This window comes from Nothoprocta perdicaria, unplaced genomic scaffold (genome assembly GCF_003342845.1).
Source record: "Nothoprocta perdicaria isolate Ctin4 unplaced genomic scaffold, notPer1 scaffold_366, whole genome shotgun sequence".
Taxonomy (NCBI): Eukaryota; Metazoa; Chordata; class Aves; order Tinamiformes; family Tinamidae; genus Nothoprocta; species Nothoprocta perdicaria.
In genome coordinates, this window is record NW_020455606.1 from 12,872 (window position 1) to 32,527 (window position 19,656).

The window sequence follows — 19,656 nt, forward strand, 5'->3', positions numbered from 1 at the left end:
CCTCTGCGGGCTCCTGGGCGCTGCTCTGGGCTCCGCTCCTCTGGGTTCATCCCGGTGAAACCGAGCGGCCCCCGTGCCCGGTGAGAGCAGCCACTGCTGTCCTGCTCTTCCCCACGTACTTGGGGCAGATACTTGGGCGCTATCACGCCTCTCTACAAGCAAAGCTGTACAGGAGGCGTGGTAGTGCCGAAACGGTCGAATGCCATGAGCCCAGCCTTCACCCTGGTCCTGTTCGGTTTACCTTGGTCTTCTCCAGGCATAGAGCCCCTCAGGCTGGCTAGTGTGTTCTGTGTTACCTCCTAGGTTCCTCCCTCACCCAGATGTCCCTCATGCAATTCCCTGCACTGCCTGTCAGGGCTAGGCTTGCTGTGTGCCTCTAAATTAGCTATCCTCCTTGAATGAACTTACCACCACTGTCGAGTAAAGCAGAAGCCCTGGTTGGTTTCAGTCTCTGCAACAAATGGGGACTGAGGGCCTGGTATAGTATTGGTATTCAGGATGGGTGGAGCTGGGGAAAGCTTTGGAGGATATCTTGGAGCGGGAACGAAGTCTTCTTGGAAAGGTCTCTAGCCCCAAAACTGCCTTGCCAAGTTTCTCTTAGCTGGATAATATGGAGGTGTATTTGTGTTCTGTTTACCTGTGGCTCTGCTCTTGTTTTGCTTTTCATATTGTTGGTGTATATGCTCTCTCAATCCAGACTGATCCAGTGTCAGGAAATTTGAAATCTGGAGCAATGATCACAGAACTTTCGTTGTGTCTGCCACGTAGGTGTTCTAAGTCAAGATCAATCTAGAGAACCAAATAATGCTTTTATACRACCTGTTTCTGAAAGAGGTGATTTSGTATTAACGAGAATATAAATGATTGTTTGGGCTGATGACTCCTTTGCTGGTGTAAGCATGTGGAGAAAAGGGAAAGAATAAAGATTGTCACTGGCTTTAGACCCTTGGTACCTACCAGTTTCATACCCAACAAGCAACCTCTCAACCTCAGATTTTCCTAATCCTCATCCTCTGAAATATTTGTTCAAGTGTCCAAGATCAAAGGCTGTGCTGTTTTCAGTGTTACAGAGTTTACTTGTACAGTAAAGAGTGTACAGAGTTTACTTGTTCAGTGTTACAGAGTTTACTTGTAAGAATCAAGGCTTGAGCCTTTCAGGTGTTTCTACAGCAACATAGTTGCATGATTCCTTCACAGTTTGCAGCTAAGGCTGATAGACTGTTTCATAAGCGGTGTGTTATTTCCTAAACTCAGAAGGTCCTGGTCGCTCATACTTTTTGTGATCTAGTTGCTTATACTTCTTGTGATTATTTGTTCTTTCTCATGGTTCAGATATGTTTAGCCTATTTATACTGGTGAGATGGTTGTGTGATACATTAATACATRACCCATAGATTACATATTCTGCAGTCTGATATCCTGCACAGTCTTCCTGCCGTCCGAAGGCAAAAGAAGGGATCAACAAGAGTGAGATTGAACCACTCCTCTCGTGATAATCTGCAGAGATGTCTCCATGTATGGTGACTCTTCTGAGACTAATGGGGAGGAGTCATGACTGGCCTTTGTAGAATTGTTGTAGCTGGATTTTTCTCTTTAATCTCATGGATAAAAGTCTATTTTCACATTATGCATTAACACAGCCATTTTTGTCTGGATTCTGAGCTGATGGATTTGGGACCATCTCCATTGGGATGTGCTGAGGGATTGCACAGAATATTGTTGCTGTCACAGYGCAGTGTGAAAAGGTGCATTCCTGCTATGCTAATTTAAGTGCAAGGCAGTAGCCTGTGCAGAATATCAGTTTATCCATTCTTCTACCATCTGGTTACTGATAGTTTTTTGTTTGTTTTTAGTTTAAGAACATTTGGCATTCATTTAGTTACTCCTCACAAGTCGATAAAACATCAAGTTTGCAGGATGCTGCAACTTGCCTCATTCATTTCCCTCCTTGCCACATTCGTTTCCCTCCTTGCCACACGCCCACAGAAGTGGAGCTTTACTCCTAAGATAACTGAAGAAAGAGGCAGACAGAGTAGAGCTTCTCTAGCTCAAGCTAATAATACTGCAGTGAAGACAGACCATCAGACGCTATAGCTAGGGAAGGGTGTAGCTGCTTACTTCTGCAGGAAGCACGTGGCATGTGTTCCCTGCAGCCTGTGTTGGCTCCATAAGCAGCTGCATTCGGTGCTGTTCGACAAACTGATACTGACAACTTACCTGGACATTCTCCAAGGCCCTTCTAGGTTATGCCCTGGCACAACACTGGAAAAATCAGGAAAGATGCTTCTGCTATATAGTCCCTAGACTTTCACATATGATTTTAGTATGTAGAGGATTCTTGTGCTGAAAATGGAAGGAGTAAATTGAGGAAYACTCTGGGTTTAGGTTGTAAAAGGAATCTCTAGGGCTGACCAGCTTCTGTTTTTGTGTTATATTCCTGAGGAATGAGGTCCTTGATCTGCAGTCTACAGATCCTAACATAAGGTTGATCCTACCTTGAGTTTTTATCTACTCTCTTCTCTCATTAAGAGGCTTGTCTAGGTGACTTTCAGGAGCTTCTGCCAACCTGAGTTTTTCTATGATCTGAAGGAATGGGAAAGGAAAGAGAGCAAGAAAATAAAGGAATATTTAAGAAGTTGAACAAAATTGGCAGATTGTTTCTTGCTGACCTTGGTTAATTCATCTGTCTCTCCACCAGCTTGCAAGCGAGGATTCTACCGTCACTCTTTGGAGACTAACCACTGCCTGAAGTGTCCCCCAAACAGCTCATCCAATGAGTCAGGGGCTACATCTTGTTCCTGCAACACAGGCTTCTACCGGGCACCTTCGGAGGGCCAGAACATTGCTTGCACCCGTGAGTCAAGGCTATAAAGAAATAATGGGAAAATTAGAGGAAATGAGGTGTTGGGAAATGGAGATGAGAGATCAAGGAGGGAGAGATCAGCAGATCAGAGGGAGGTYATTTGAGATGCATTAGCAGAAGGGAAGTTTGGGTGTTACTAACTGGATCTAATACTTTCTTCCATGCTTCTGGTAGGCCCTCCCTCAGCTCCTCGTAATGTCAGCTTCTCCCTCGTTGGCACCCAGCTCAGTCTGTGGTGGCAGCCACCCAGTGACCATGGCGGGCGAAAGGACCTGACTTACACRGTCTTCTGTCAACGCTGTCTTTTCCTGGCATGTGAGCCGTGTGAGGCTGGTGTGGTCTTCTCCCCGAGTGCTACTGGTCTCACTAAACCYGCTGTCGATGTGGAAGGCCTAGAAGCTTACACCAACTACACRTTTGCCGTGGAAGCCCATAATGGGGTCTCAGGAATGGGCCCTGCTCCACAGAGGACCGCTCCAGCTGTCTGGGTTGCAGTTGGACATGCAGGTTAGCAAAAACAAAGAGAAATTCCTCTTGAGCATCAGGAAAAGTTTTTTTTTTTTTTTTTTTTTTTAAGATTTCTTTATCTTTCCTTCTGTCTTCCACATGTATCAGGATAGTATGGCTCAGGTTCTTTAAGGTATCCCTGCCTCTGACATTTAAAACTTATCAGTCGTTCTCCTTGGCAGTCAAAGTAGCATAAAAAAATTAGCTCACCAAGAGCTATGAATCTACCAAGGACTTTACAAAAGGAAGGAGGACAAATCACTCCCTGTGATACACTTCTGTAGTCCAGCTGGCTTGTTCACTGTGTGACAAGAGGAACAGGGCCTGTGGCAAGAAATATTTCTTGTGACTCAGATGTTGCAAAAAATCAAACCATACAATAGAAATCCTGGTGAAACTGAAAAGTAAACTTTTTCAAGCAGAGAGGAATGAGGATGCTAAAAAAATCTAAGTTCTCCCTGACAAATTTGTGTATAGCTTAGTTAGAAATTGGCTAGTTTGACTGTCCTGTGAATACTTTACATTGTGTTGTGAAACATGATTGTTGRAAAGTGACATGTCAATACTCAGCAGGCCTTGGTACCCATTTTGCTTTAGTGACAGATTAAAACTTTTTCTAGCTTTCTTTCTGACCCTAACCAGTGGCTGTCAGGAAAGCAGAGCTACYTTTGGGGTCATTCTGTCACTTCATAGAATCATAGAATGCATAAGGTTGGATGAGACCTCCAGAGGTCATCTAGTCCAACCCCTCTGCACGCACAGGGTCACCTAGAGCACGTGGCACAGGGCTGTGTCCAAGTGGGTYTTGAAGATCTCCAGAGAAGGAGACTTCACCACCTGCCTTGGCAACTTCCTAGTGATAGAATCCTAGGGAATGCTTTAAAAAAAAAAYCAAGAACATGGTACATTTGCAGTGAATTGGGAAACGTTTGAATGTGGAATCTGATAGTCAACACCGTTCTGAAAAAGAGTTGCATTCATATATTGTATAGGACAGTAGTGCTGCTTTAAGAGCTGAAAATCTTTACATCTTGTGCTGTGCAGCGCTTAATGCATTAAAGCAGTGTTTAATTGCATTAACTATAATTCCTTGGAACCTTGATTCTGTTTTGGAGGTCAAACAGAGTTATACTTCTACTACTGAAGTATTCATGCAAAACACATATTTGCRACTGAAGATCTCATTTCCCTTTCAGTATAGCCAAGAAAGATAACAGAGCAGAAGTTCAGCAGTGGCATTAAGAGTTAGTTCCAGTTGCCTGACCAGAATAGGAAGGATAAAGCCTGAGGTGATGAGCAGGCCTGGATTGCATTAGATTTGCATTTCCTCTGATATTCTCTGTTCTCCCTGCTGCAGCTCCAGTGACAGTGTCCCAGTTTATCCTGACACAGAGAGATGACAGCAGTCTGTCCATTTCTTGGCTTGCTCCGCGGCAGCGCAGCCGGACCTCAGTGGAGTATGAGGTCATGTTCTTTGAGAAGGTGAGACCTGCCTCCTCTGTTCTTCCTCTTTCACCTAAAGGTGGGAAAGAATCCTGTTTATTTCGTGCATGTGTGTTGCTTGACTTACTGGTTGATTCCTGCAGGGAGAGGAGGCACGTTACACAGTGAAGCACCTTCTCGAGCCAAACGTCACTCTGACAGATCTGCAGCCTGACACAGCCTATCTTCTTCGTGTGAGATCCATCACACCGCTCGGGCCTGGGCCATACTCCCAGGAGCAAGAGTTTCGTACCCTTCCACCAGGTAAGGTACAACCTCTAGCATCTAATTGCTGATAAAGCCACTGCACCATCAGATGGTGCACATGGTATATGGACCTCTTTGGGTCTTCTACTAGCTGTAAGACAAAGCAACCACACTCATGAGCTCCTTGTCAAGTGGGGTAAGCCTCTTGCTTTGTAAAAATATAGAACAGGGAAACGGTTAGCCTGTTTCCTTGCAGTCATACAAAATACTCTTCCCTTTGGATCTGATTTGTTTCMGGTTGGTGTAATGTACTGTTTAATTATGTACTGTCTCTTTATCTAGTTCTTCTGAATTATTGTTCTGTTAAACTCAAATATACAGTATGGAAATTAATGGCTTTAGCTTGAGAATACAAGAGAAGAAGGCAATYCTAGTTATCTGAACACTATCCAATCACAAAATGAAACCATCTGAGAGTTTTGAGAAAGTAGGTTCCTGACATTAGATTTTTAGTTTGTAAGTCAGTATCTGCTAAGCAGCCAGGGTTTTCTGTCAAATTAATTAGTCAGCAAAGTAAATCCATGATCTTGGTATGTGAGGGATGGGAAAACCAGAATGAATTGCATAAAAAGAAATTAGGCAAGYTGGACTGAGAAACTCTTGTTTTATTTATGTCATAGTCCCATAGTCTAAATCAACTACTGAAGAGGGGGAGGGATCTAATCTAAAGGAGTAGTTGGAAAGGAAGTAAAGAGAGAGGGAAGAAACCGCAGTTCTTGGGCTTTTTTCAAGTGTCACAGAGGTATGTGGGAACAGACCTCTGGTGTTCTCTAGGCCAACCCAAGTGGGGCTTATTTGAAAGCTTCATCAGACATAGGGATAAATTACTCAAGTAGAGGATCAGCATCATAGGTAAGAGTCAACCACATGTCCACCTGAAAATTCATGATGCACATGAATAACAGTGTCACAAGGCGCAAGGCTGATAGCTCTGCTGCTTGGATGACCGTAGCTTGCCTAACACCATTGGCTGCTAGATGCTGCCGGCTACATTCCCGTGAAGTGAATTCCAGTGACTTCCACATGCTCTAGGTGTCCCTACTTGAGCAGGACGGTTGGACTAGATGATCTCTTGAGGTCCCTTCCAACCTTGAATATTCTGTGAACATTCTGTGATTCTGTGAAGTAGATCTTGGTCTTTTTCATTGTATGTCCTGTCTCTTTGTCTCTGCAGACACAGGAGCTCTATCTGGTGGAGTCGTAGTTTCCATTGTTTTTGGAGTTCTACTGTTTTTGGGGCTGCTTGTGGGAATTTTCATCTTCAGGCGAAAGTAAGTGCTAATCCTTGTATTTTAAAAAGTGCAAGTGGAGGGGTAGGAAAAGCTGAGCAATGGGAGCTTGAGAAGTTAGGGAGGGAGGATCTGATTTATCACTAGGAAATAGTGATAGGATGGATGGCGGTTAGTTAGAGGAGAAGGAGGAAGATCAGCATAATGTAGCAAGATGGAATGAGTCTCAGTCAAAAACTAATTAGCAGGGTTGGAGGGACTCTGTCTGTTAGATCATACTTTCTGCTGGCATCAGAGGAATATATGGGGGATTCTCTCTTTTTTTTTAATAATCCAACATTGTCATTGACACCACGGATTAATCAAAAATATTGTTAGGACACGCTTATTATTACAGAACAAAGTACACGGAGATGAAGCTCCATCTCAATTGTAGTGGAAGTCACAAACTCGAAATTGAAGCCAGCTGTACACTGTCTAATAGGTGCAGTACCTGGTTCTGCTTTGCCCTGTGCTACTGAGAACTGGAATCCTGGCAGACAGGGGCAGACACCTTAAARTTTTGCTTTTGTCTTTGCTGTCTGTTGGTCATTTCTGATTAATGACTATTTCCTGATTATTTCATGRCTTCCAGGCGGGCTCGTCGGAGGCAGTCACGGCCAGATTACAGTACTTCAGGCTTTGATCGAGGTGAGCTCAAAGGGGTTGTGCCAATTGCTAGGGACGAGGGAGCAATTGAGAAGCCTGAAATAGCTGGAAGAAATGAAAAGAAATAGTAGCTTCAAACTATACACTGACTTGGATCTCCTGATGTAATTTGTCTCTTTCCATAGTATGTTTTGTACATTTGTCCACTTCTTTTATAGCAAAACTGTGCATGCAGCTCTACTTCTGTAGCCTTATCCTGCAGAGTTTGCCCCAAAAGTTGGCAGGTTAATTTGCTCTTCTGTTTTCTTTTGCCATAGAGAAGGTCTGGCTGAAGCCCTATGTGGACCTRCAACCATATGATGACCCAAGCAGAGGAGTGCTGGACTTCATTAAGGAACTGGATGTCTCTTGTGTCACCATGGAGAATGTAATTGGGGAGGGTGAGTTCCTTGTCTCTCCCCATCTTTCAGTTCACCCACACTACTATCTTGCTTCCAGTTCCTCAGTTTCTCTGTGACATTGTGTCTTTTGGTTGTCCACAGGAGAGTTTGGAGAAGTCTATCGTGGGTCCCTACGGCTTCCAGGGAAAGAACGCATTGTGGTTGCCATCAAGACCCTAAAGTCAACATATTCAGACTCTCAGTGGTGGAACTTTCTGCGTGAGGCAACAATTATGGGGCAGTTCAATCATCCAAACATTGTGCATCTGGAAGGGGTTGTTACCAAAAGTAAGCGTTCAGGGGAGAGACCTCTGGAATAAGAGCAAAAAGTTGCAGAAGGTAGAGCCTTTCCTAGAGAGAGGGCTGCTAATGAGGTTATGCTGGACAAAGACAGGCACTGTTAAGAGACAGAAGAAGAGGAAGGGAGAGGCATAATTTTCCAGTGGAATCATGAGACTTTGTTAGCAGAAGTTTTCTTGGATTGGTGAGTGGATGAGGAGGTGGGATAATTTAAAGGATAGTTTAAGGCCACGTGTATGACAGAGAGGAAGGAGTCATTTGGRGAGTTTTAAGGAGGAGAGAACAGCCAGCTGTACCACGGGAGTGGGGATGTTGGCTGGGATTGGAAGTGGTTCTCTGTTTTGGGGGATTATGGAGAGTGCTGAAAGTTAAGAGCAGGAGAAGTGCAAAAAGGATGATGTCTTCTTGTCTTCCCCAAGGGAGGCCGATGATGATCATCACTGAATACATGGAGAATGGAGCACTGGATACCTTCCTCCGGGTGAGAGTCCCCAGTCTGTAACAGGCCCATGTACTGCTGGAAATTGCACTTGATCGGGGTTTAGGTCCCTGGGAGAGAACTAAAAATAATGTGATAACCTCTGCTTAATTTCTGCTTACTGACAACTGCATTTCCAGTTTTAGCAGTTGATGTTGCYTTACCGTTTGTCCAGAGTGCTGTCTTGGGTAGCTTGAGTGCCTAAAGATGACTCCCTTAGCAAGCACTTGCAGCACTGTCTTTCTGCTTGTTCACCGGTGTCCTCCTCTGCAAGTTGTTAAGGACAGGAACCAGAAATCAGCAGATTGATGTCACTTGACCAGAATCTTCTCTTATTTCTTCTTCCATGCAGGAGAATGAGGAAAAATTCATCCCAGTGCAGCTGGTGAGCATGCTGCAGGGAATAGCCTCTGGTATGACCTACCTTTCGGAACACAACTACGTGCACCGCGATCTGGCTGCTCGCAACATTCTTGTAACACGCAGCCTTCAGTGCAAGGTGTCTGACTTCGGCCTCTCTCGAATATTGGAGAATGATGCAGAGGGAACCTATGAAACTAAGGTAATGCAAAAGTAATTTCTGGAGATAAAAGGTCTCAGTCTTGTAACTGCAGTCTCAGGTGGATAGGGATTCTGCCTAAGAATGACAGAGTTTCTTCACAATGAGGAATACCAGGCCGGAGGAGGATTTGGATGGAAAATCTCAGAGGAAAACCCAGAGTAAAATTGCAAGTCACTCTGTGGATGATGTGGAGGGTAGTGCTTTTCTGTCTGGAGTGCACGTTGATTTTGTTTGCTAGGAGATTGAGTGGCACAGGGAATGYACTTTTTGAGATGAGAAGCAAAACTAAGAATCTGATGTTAACTAGATCTGACTTTGAAGATAGTCCTGCTGTGAGAAGGGCTCTGGACTAGAGATGTCTACAAGTCTTTTTCACAGAATCATGAACCAGTAGATATTGGAAGGGATTTTTACTGATCATCTGGTCCAACTGCCCYATTCAAGCAGGTCCACATTGCTCAGGACCCTATTCTGTCAGATGCTGAGTATCTCCAAGGATGGAGACTCTACAGCCTCTCTGGGGTGTTCCAGAACTCTTTTACCCTAAGGATAAAAAACATGTTTTTCACCATGTTCATATAGAATTTCCTATTTTTCAGTTTGTGTCCATTGTTTCTTGTCTGCCATCTGGTGCCATCCTCTTCACATTCTGTCTTCAGATGTTTAAACATATTGATAAGGTCTGCCCCAGTCATATTTTTTCCAGGCTAAACTCCAGGCTAAACTTCCAGGCCCTGCTCTCTTAGCCTTTCCTCATATGAGAGATGCTCCAGTCCCCTAATCATCTTAGTGTCCCTCTGCTAGACTCTTTCCTATAGCTCCATATCTCTCTCATGTTGGAAAGCTGGACATGGCACTCCAGTTGTGCCCTCATCATGGCTGAGCAGAAGGGGAGCGATCACCTCCCTTGACCTCTGGCAACACACTGCCTCACGCACCCCATTGACCTTCTTAGCCACAAAGGGCATGTTACTGGCTCACAGTCAACTCATTGTCCACTAGGACTCCCAGGTCCTTCTCTGGGGAGCTGCTTTCCAGCAGGTCAACCCCCAAACTACTGGTGGATTCCTCGCTAGGGAAGGATCCTGCATTTGCCTTAGCTGAATGTAAGGAGGTTCCTCTCCACGCAACTCTCTAAGCTGTTGAGGTCCCTGTGAATGGAAGCACAGCCTTCTGTGTGCTTCTGTATCAGCTACCCCTCCCAGCAAAATTACCAAGGGTGCACTCTCTGCCTTCATCTGGGTAACTGATGAATAAATTGTGCAGGATTGGATGCAGCATTGAGCCCTGGTGTACACTGCTCCTTACTGGCCTCCAACAAGTCTTGGGCCACTGATCATRACACTGTGAACTCTGCCATTCAGCTAGTTTTCAGTCCACTTCCCTGTCTGCTCATCTAGCACATACTTCATCAGCTTGCCTGTGAGGATGCTGTGGGAGAAAGTATCAAAAGGCTTAACGAATTCAAGGCAGACAACATCCACTGCTCTTCCCTTATTAGCCCAGCTGGTCATTCCATCAGAGAAGGCTATCAGATTACTTAAGTATGTTTCTCCTTCGTGAATCCATGCTGACTACTCCTGATCATCTTCTTGTCCTTCATATGCTTAGAGATAGCACCCAGGATGAGCTGCGCCATCATCTTTCCAGGGATCAAGGTGAGGCTGAATGACCTGTAGCTCCCTGCGTGTGTAGTTCTCTGCGTTGAGCTTTCAACCAGAACTCCTGGGATTCTAATGTCTGATGTCATTTGAAGGTGGACTGTGATGAGTACCAGGCTCTTACTTCTGCAACAGTGGTTTTGTGTAGCATTTGACAGAACAGAGGGCTTAAACTCATTTACTTTCCAAGATTGTTTCTGTTCTGTTGGGAAATTTTCCTACAAGTGATTACACATCATTTGGAGTGACATAGTCCCAGTTTATAAAACACTTTGCAAGCTCCTTGTTCAAAAGCACTGGAAAAGTACAGCTTAATGATAAGTGCTGGCTAAGCATGTCTGTGCTCTTTCACAGGGTGGTAAGATTCCCATCCGATGGACTGCCCCAGAAGCCATTGCCCATCGGATTTTCACCTCGGCCAGTGATGTCTGGAGCTTTGGAATTGTCATGTGGGAGGTGCTGTCTTTTGGTGACAAACCGTACGGGGGCATGACCAACCAAGAGGTAATAAATTTTGAGTTGAAGTGCTGATTTAAGGAGATAAAAGAAAATGTAGACCTCTCTGCCTGAAGTCTGACCATCTTTCAGAACATAAAACTATTATGTCCCCTTCTCTGCCAAAAATCAGTGCAACCAAGCTAAGAGTGTTAAGTTTTTCAGTGCCTGACCTGGGTTCAGTCTCTGACAGCAATAAGCCAAATTGAAGGCTAGGTATACCAGCCAAGGCCTTTGTCCTGGAGCTGTTTTCTGCTAGTTACTCTCTCACCTCTTCCCCTGAGGTTTAGAGTATTATCTCTAGCCTCATACTCTTCTCAGGTATGTTAAGAACATGAGTGAAGTTAGGGCATGCTGCTGATATTACTTCCCAGAACCTGGTTCCCCTTTTCTCAATGGATCTGTGACWGGAATCTCTTGGTCCTCACTTCTCRTGAACAGATGCCTGAACAGCAACCCTCTCCCTACCCCAACCCCCCCAAAAAAGTAATAAAAAGACTGAAATCAGCTGTATCTGCCACTTTACTTTTTGACATCCCCTGATCCTTTGCTGTGCTGCCCAATATCTTACTTAATGCACATATAATCTGTTTCAACCCACATCCTCGGTGTGGAATGTGCAAAATGTTAGCTGCCTGCTCGTAGCCCCTGGGGTCTCTGGTTCTTCTTTCATATCTGCTCCTTTTGACCAACATTCTCTCTGCCCCCTGTGCAGGTGATGAAGAGTTTAGAGGATGGGTACCGCCTTCCCCCACCTGTGGACTGTCCATCCATCCTCTACGAGCTCATGAAGAGCTGCTGGTCACATGATCGATCAAGGAGGCCTCATTTTCAAGAGATTCGGGCCCAGYTGCAACACTTCATCTCCAGTCCCCACCTCCTCCGGCCTGTTGCAGATTTTGATCCCAGGTAACCATGCTGTCTTTGGAGGAGAGATTATCATCTTCCTGGCTGCAACAGAAGGAGAGATAATGCTGGCAATGCAGGCTGGCAAGAGGCATCCTGAATGCTCTGTGTGAAGAAGGCAGTAGTAATCTCTCTCCCGTGGTGACACAGGGCACAGCCGTTGCCTTGGGCGGTCTGACCTCACTGTGCAGAGCACAGATAAGTTGGCCCAGCTCTGACAGGAGCTGTTTGCCCTCTAGCTCCTGGCTCATGCTACTGGCCATTTAAGGTGGTTGCCTGGCTAAGGAGCGTTTTCTCTGTCCCCAGGGTGACACTTCGGCTCCCCAGCTGCAGCGGGTCGGATGGCATCCCCTATAGATCCATTCCCGAGTGGCTGGAATCCATTCGCATGAAGCGCTACATCTCCAACTTCCGCACCGCTGGCCTTGACACCATGGAGTCCATCCTGGAGCTMACTGCTGAGTAAGGGCAAGCTAAGCTCTCGCAGGGCATCCTAGGTTATGCTGATGATTGTTGCTGATCTCGTGCTGTCTCATTAAGCACTTACATTTACCTGGAAACTTTCAAAACACATCTTTCTTTGAGGTGTAAAATGGAAGTGGACCAGACTCTTGCTCTAAAAGGAAAGAACCAAGATCAACCCAAGCTGTGGGAATAATTCTTTAATTATACATGCTTGAGGTTCTTCAGGGACCTGAGCCGCTCTGCAATCACATCAACCCATATTGCTGCTGAACTGGATGTAATATTAATTCACTGGGAGCACAGGCTTAGCTGCATAGGCAGGAGAAACCAACTGACTGGGTCCAGAGAGACAGCCCTCCTCAGAGGAGGAAGTGGGGGAACACATGGAGATCTTTCCCCTCTGGGGAAAAAGTAAAAGGCAGTAGGAGGCAGCAGGCACCGAGAGGAAGGAAGCTGTCCAAATTAATACTTGAGAATTGTTTCTGTCCCACCCCATCTCCCAGTYCCCAAGAAACATGAACAGCAATTCATGTTTTCTTTCTTTCCTCATTTCTTTCAGGGACTTGAAACAGATGGGAGTGTCACTTCCAGGCCACCAGAAGAGGATCCTTTGCAGTATACAAGGCTTTAAAGAGTGATCTGTCATTGCTCTCTTAAGCTTCACAAATGCCCAGTCCTAGCAGATATCACTTGGAATCATTCCTATGGCAATTGCTTCCAAATGAGTGACTGAAACAAGCAAAGCAAAACAACCAGGACTGAAAAGACTCATGAGAAAACACCACCTGCTCTCATTTCTCTTCTTGCTTTAGCACCAGAGCATCTGTCAGTCCCTTTTCAGGGATTTTCAGGTCTTTTTCAGGTCTTAGAATCTGTTACCAGCACTGTCTTCTGTCATGTGGTCTGTGCAGCACTAAATAATCCCTGTAGTCCACATACTGGAGTTTCAGGCCTTCAGTGAAATCACACACAAACATAGSACTGTGAACAACTAAAGAGAATGATGTTTTAAGATTGGAGACAAGAGTTCAGATAAAGCGGATCTTCAGGGAACATGCACCAAGACACAGACCCATGGAGACTGTGCCCATTCACCCTGTAGTGTCCTTTCTTCATCATTTCAGCAGCCTTCCATCTTCCCTATTTCACAATGGGAATTACATGTCTTCCACAAGGCTGCTGCTAAGGGTTATATTTTTATTTCATTTATTATTGTCTAAAACACCACCAAGCCATGGTGTACTACTCTTTGGGGGGAGGGAGGGTGGGGGAARAGAAGAGGGGAAGATGGTAAGTAGCAGCCCACTCTGCTTTAACTCAAGTAATTATGTAACCTCTGCATATCGCTGCCTTGCACATGCACACTTCAGCAGAGAGATTTGCATCTCTCCAACCTGCTTAATACCTTCCTTGTGCCATGACACAAAACCCTTTAAGTTCCCATTTTTTACTGACCCTTTTCAAAAGAGGGAATAGCAATGTTTGGCTGGGTAGGGTATTTGTAATGTGTGCAGAGGTGGTCTGCCTTATTCCTTCTCTGCGGAGGAAATATTATTTATCAGAGCTCAAGACAGAGGTGCTATTAACTGTAAATAATATTTTGTAAATAAACTTGTGGCAAAGCAATCTGCTCTTTGGCTTATCTCAGGTACTACAGGGAACTTTGCTTTAATACACAAGCATATACATAAKAAGCTCTGGTGGAGTACTTAGATCCACGTTTAGCTGGTTCTGCCAAGCTTCTGTATGACAGCCCTTTTATTTGCTGTTCTAATGTGCAACTGGAGTATCAATAGGACTAAAGGATCCATGTACAGCTGATCACTTTGTAAAAAAYAAACAAACAAACAAACAAAATACCCCCAGAAAAGTTACAGCTGTATCCATCCATCAGCCAAAGCTATCCTTGTAGAGCACCTGTATTTACCCCAAAACAGTGATGAGTATTAGGAACTAGTTCCTATGTGTCAATGAAATACATGCAAGCAATACTTTTAGCTGCCGCAGGAGAGACTATTTAAGGGAAAAAATATCTCACTTTGCTGATCCTAAGACTGCCTCAAAAAAAAAAAAAAAAAAAAAAAAACCAAAAAAACCCACCTCATATTCTACCTAGGAAAACAACTGCACTCACCTCAAGAATCATTTTCTAGCACTTGTGCGAAGCCTAGGCTGGTGAAGAAGGTGAGTGCACCACATGGCCTTCAATCACAGGTGTAGATGCTTGTCAGTGTTTTCCAAGTTGTGTAACGCTTCTGCTCCTGGGAAGATCTTGCTTACCAAGAAAGGATAAGTAACTTAAAATAAGGAGGGTGTTTTCTATTCACCAGGAGAAGGGCATAGACAAGGAACCATGAATTACTTGCTCTAGCTAATCTACTCACGTCACTGTAACTATAGAAAGAGACACAGGTGATGAGATTAGCTCTTATTACAAGTCCTGTTAATGTATCAATAAGTTTGATCTTGCTAAATAGGTGTTTTGAACATGAAGTATAGATAATAAAGTTGCTGCATRGGAGACACCAAAGCTAGAAGATAAGCTCCAATGGAGCTTATGCAAGATATGAGCATGCCTCACRCATACAAACTTTGCCCTAGCCTTGCAGATGATACAATAGTGGAAGGACTGGCCGATACACCAGAGCGTTTAGCCATCACTCAGAGGGACCTTGACAGATGGGAGACCTGGGCAGACTCATGAAGAAAATGCAACTCCCTCCTCCCCCTCCAAAAAGAAAAGAAAAGAAAGCAAAGCTCTGCACCTGGGGAGGAATAACTCTATGCATTAATACATACTGTGGGTTGAATGGCTGGGAAGCAACCCTGCAGAAAAAGACCTACAGGTCCTGGTGGACAACTTGAACATGGGCCAGCAACATGCCCTTGAAGCTAAGGAGGCCAGCAGTATCCTAGGCTGCCTTAGAAAAAGCCTCTCCAGCAGGAAAAGAATCTGTGGGTGCAAACTGAAATGCAAGAAACTCCATTTGACCGTAAGAAAGAAAGGAAAAAAAAAAACTTTACYGTGAGAGTGGTTGAATACTGAAACAAGTTGCCCCGTGAGGTTGTTGCAATTCTGTCCTCAGAGATACTGAAATCTGACTGAGCACAACCCTGAACAACCTGTTCTGATTGTGCCTGCTTTGAGCAAGGGTGCTGGAGTGGAAGGTCATCAGAGGTCCTTCCACCTTTGACTGTTAGGAACTGCTGAATCCATAGCTGATAGTGGTGAACCTGCCCAGAGCCATGCCCTCAGGTACAGCCTGCAGCAAGCCTGAGTATGTGTTCCCAGTTGGGTGCRTATGCACATACCCATCTATTTATACGCACACACACACAGAAAATGCAGCACTCATGCAAATAGAGAGAGCATGAATGTCTGAAACCTGTTCTGTAATTGTTGAAAGCCTGATGAAAGTCTGTTGGTGGAAAATATAAACATATATACAATATGGGTCCCTACAAGTAGCTAGTCTTACACAGTCTCTGCAGTAGCTGGCACCTGAATCCCCTGCTAGTAACCAGACATACGAACCCTTGAGTACTACAGCCCCATTTCAAGGGCTAGTACTCAAATCCCTTCATGTATGCATACACGTGCGTACAAAGCTATGGATCCCTCCAGTAATTGGCCTTAACTGTTCAGTCTACCCAGTACTGGCCCTGTGAACCTCTGAGCTACCACTTACCTCACACACAGACACACACACAGCTGCAAACTGGTCTCTCTGGTAGTTGATCCAGACTTGTGACCGGGGCGGATATAATCAGGGAAACAAGTAATAAGTTAGGAGTGCCATGCCACTCACACCAACGTAACTCCAAAGCCAGCAAAGGACACCCAAGGCCTGGAGAGGGAAACCAGCAAAACATGAGAACTACTAAAGGCTCACATAGTCAAGCTACAGCTGACTCAGCTAGAAAGAGAGGCATATTGGATGMCTAACTCAAACGCCTCTATGTAAATGCATGCGGCACGGGGAATAAGCAAGAGGAATTGGAGCTGTGTGTACAATTGCAGGGTCATGAGCTCATTGCGATTACTGGAACATGGGACAGCTCTTATGACTGGAACGTGGCCATGGAGGGCTTTAGACTCTTCAGGAAGGACAGACCTAGAAGGTGAGGTGGCAGAGTTGCCCTTTACATGAGAGAGCAACTGGAATGTATGGAGCTCAGCATAGGAGAGTCCTCCTGAGGGACTTCAACCACCCTGTTATCTGCTGGAATAACCATAGAGCCAGGAACAGACAGTCCAGGAAGTTCTTGCAAAACATTGCAAATAACTTCTTGATGCAGGTAGTTGATGAGCCAATGAGGGGCCCTGCTAGACTTGATAATAACAAACAGAGATGGGCTAGTGGGAAATGTKAAGGTTGGGGCAGTCTTGGCTGCAGTGACCATGAGATGTTGGAATTCAYGATTGTGTGAGGAGGAAGATGGACAAGAAGTAGGATTGTAACCCAGGACTTCAAGAGAACTACCTTGACCTCTTCAGAGACCTACTTGGAGGAATCTCCTAGGAGAAAAGGGGGGCCAGAAGAGCTGGCTAATATTCAGGCACCACTTTCTCCAAGCTCAGGATTGGCGCATTCCTATAAGAAAGAAGTCAAACAAGATAGGCAGGATACCTGTGTGGATGTGCAAAGAGCTCTTGGGAAAACTTAAAGAGAAAAACAGAGCATACACAATGTGGAAGAAGGACCAGACCACATAGGAACAATATAGGAACATTGTCAAAGAATGCAGGGATGCAATGAGGRAGGTGAAGGCCTGTTTTGGAATCAGAGCTAGCAAGAGATGTCAGAGACAGCAGGAAGGGCTCCTACAAATACATAAGTAGCAASAGGAAGACCTGGGTCCGCTTCTAAATGGAGTGGATGCCTTGGTGATGGAGGATACAGAGAAGGCAGAGTTACTCAATGTTTCAGTCTTTACTACTAAGGCTAGTCYCCATGAATTATAGATCCTAGACATAAGAGAGAAAACTCTTGAGAGAAACAAGAGAGAGGAAGATTTCCACTGGTCAAGGAGGTTGGGGTTAGAGAATATTTAAGCAAACTGGACACCAGTAAATCTACAGGCCGGATGGGATGCACCCAAGAGCGCTGTGGGAACAGACAGGGGTTATTGTTCARCCACTTTCCATCATCTTCGAGAAGTCACGGAGAGTGGAGGAGGTGCCAGAGGACTGGAAGAAAGCCWACATCACTCTAGTCTTCAAAAAGGGCAAGAAGGAGGACCCAAGAAACTACAGACCGGCAGCCTCACCTCCATCCCTGGAAGGGTGACGGAGCAGATCATCCTACAGATCATCCCTAGGCATGTGCAGGAAAAGGTGATTAGGAGTAGTCAGCATGGATTCACCAAAGGGAAGTCATGTTTGATAGTCTTCTATGATGGGATGACATGCTGGATGGATGAGAGGAGAGCTGTGGATGTTGTCCACCTTGACTTCAACATGGCTTTCAACACTGTCTCCCACACATCCTCTGGAGAAGCCCAGGAAATGTGAGTTAGATGAGGGGAAAGTGGAATGGATTGAAAACTGGCTGAATGGCAGAGCTCAGAGGGTCGTGATAAAYGGAGCTGAATCTATTTGGAGGACTGTGGCCAGTGGTATCCCCCAGGGGTCACTACCAGCCCAGTCCTGTTCAACTTGTTCAGCAATGCCTTGGATGAGGGGACAGAGGGCACCCTCAGCAAGTCTGAGGATAATACCAAACTGGGTGGAGTAGCTGACAGTCTGGACGGCTGTGCTGCCATTCAGAGGAACCTAGACAGGTTGGAGAGTTGGGCAGAGAGGAACCTCATGAGGTTCAACAAGGGCAAGCGCAGAGTCCTGCTCCTGGGGAGGAATAACCCCAGGTGCCAGTACAGATTAGGGCTGACCTGTTGGAGARCAGCTCTGCAGAGAGCTGCGCCTGGGAGCACCTGGGAGTCCTGGTTGACACCAAGTTAACCATGAGTCAGCAGTGTGCCCTCGTGGGCAAGAAGGCCAATGGGATCCTGGCTGCATCAGGAGGATGTTGCCAGGTCAAGGGAGGGGATCCTGCCCCACACCTGGGGGCAGTTCTGGGCTCCCCAGTACAAGAGGGATGTGGAGCTGCTGGAGAGAGTCCATTGCAGAGCAACAAAGATGATTAAAGGACTGGAGCATCTATGGTATGAGGAAAGACTAAGTGAGCTGAGCCTGTTTAACCTGGAGAACATTGAGAAGGGATCTTATCAATATGTATAAATACCTAAAGGGAAAATGTAAAGAGGATGGGGCCAAACTCTTCTCTGTGGTGGCCAGTGAGGAATGGGGTAGTGGGCATAAATTGAAACACAGGAAGTTCCATCTCCATATGAGGAAGAACAACTTTCCTCTGAGGGTGACAGAGCCCTGGCACAGGCTACCCAGGGAGGTTGTGGAGTCTCCTTCTCTGGAGGTCTTCAAAACCCACCTGGATACCACCCTGCACCACATGCTTGAGCAGGGGGGTTGGACTAGATGATCTCTAGAGGTCCCTCCCAACCTCAACCATTCTGCAATTCTGTGACCTTACCAGTAGCCAAACTTCAGGCCCTAAGATAGCTAGCGTGAATCACTTGATCTCTCCAGCAGTTGACTCAGACTGTGTGGCTTCCCCAAGCCTCTCAGTCTGTTCATGAGTTACTGTGCCTTGATTTTCACCAACAATTCCACACTTGCACATCCACACAGTATGTATGCGTTTTCTCCAATTACTAGCACCCCAGACCCAAGTGCTGCATGAACTGTGGCACCCACTCCAGTTCCTTGCACTTCRGTATCCATCCATACAAAGAAACTAGAGTCCCTTCACCCTGAGAGAAAAGCTAGAATTTAAGTTTAATAAGACGTCAGGACAGCACTGATCAGATGCAGGACAGAGCCTGGCACACATAACTACTAGTGTGCTGCTTACTTGCAGCTAGCGCTTCCCCCCCCACCATTTTCTCACTTTATTTTCCCCCACTGCTTCTCTTTRATGATGCCCTTTTGCTGTATTTGATCCTTCCCCTACACAACCCCAAAATCTCACACAAACACCACTTCTCTTCCCTGGCATTCCATAAGCCGTTCCATACCCATAGGGCCAGCAACTCCAGGTCAGTCTGCAAGGAGATGAAGGAGATTCATAAAGTCTCTCCCATTGATTAAGCTTGATGGGTTTCCCTAGGCAGATAATGAAGCTGATAATGGTGGAGCAATAGGGGTGAGAACGTTTCTCCTCCCAGCTGTGTCTTTCTGTGCACTTTTGTAGTTGCAACTACCAGCCTCTAATTCTATAACCTAACATGAACCATTCTAAGAAGTGATGTTTAAAAACCAGCAAGTACTCAGAA

The 19,656-nt window shown here is 45.5% G+C and overlaps 1 protein-coding gene across 1 annotated transcript in view; it reads left to right on the forward strand.

Annotated features, from left to right (window-relative positions):
• EPHA1 (EPH receptor A1) overlaps positions 1-12,953 on the forward strand; it is an 18,034-nt gene extending 5,081 nt beyond the window's left edge. Inside the window, 14 exon segments of the mRNA XM_026044454.1 lie at positions 2,699-2,854; positions 3,038-3,370; positions 4,728-4,852; positions 4,957-5,116; positions 6,294-6,390; positions 6,983-7,038; positions 7,314-7,436; positions 7,539-7,724; positions 8,156-8,217; positions 8,567-8,776; positions 10,792-10,941; positions 11,648-11,841; positions 12,145-12,300; positions 12,863-12,953. Of these exon segments, the coding sequence (XP_025900239.1) occupies positions 2,699-2,854; positions 3,038-3,370; positions 4,728-4,852; positions 4,957-5,116; positions 6,294-6,390; positions 6,983-7,038; positions 7,314-7,436; positions 7,539-7,724; positions 8,156-8,217; positions 8,567-8,776; positions 10,792-10,941; positions 11,648-11,841; positions 12,145-12,300; positions 12,863-12,941 (2,087 nt within the window). The 3' untranslated portion in view covers positions 12,942-12,953.
• Positions 12,954-19,656: the final 6,703 nt, after the last annotated feature.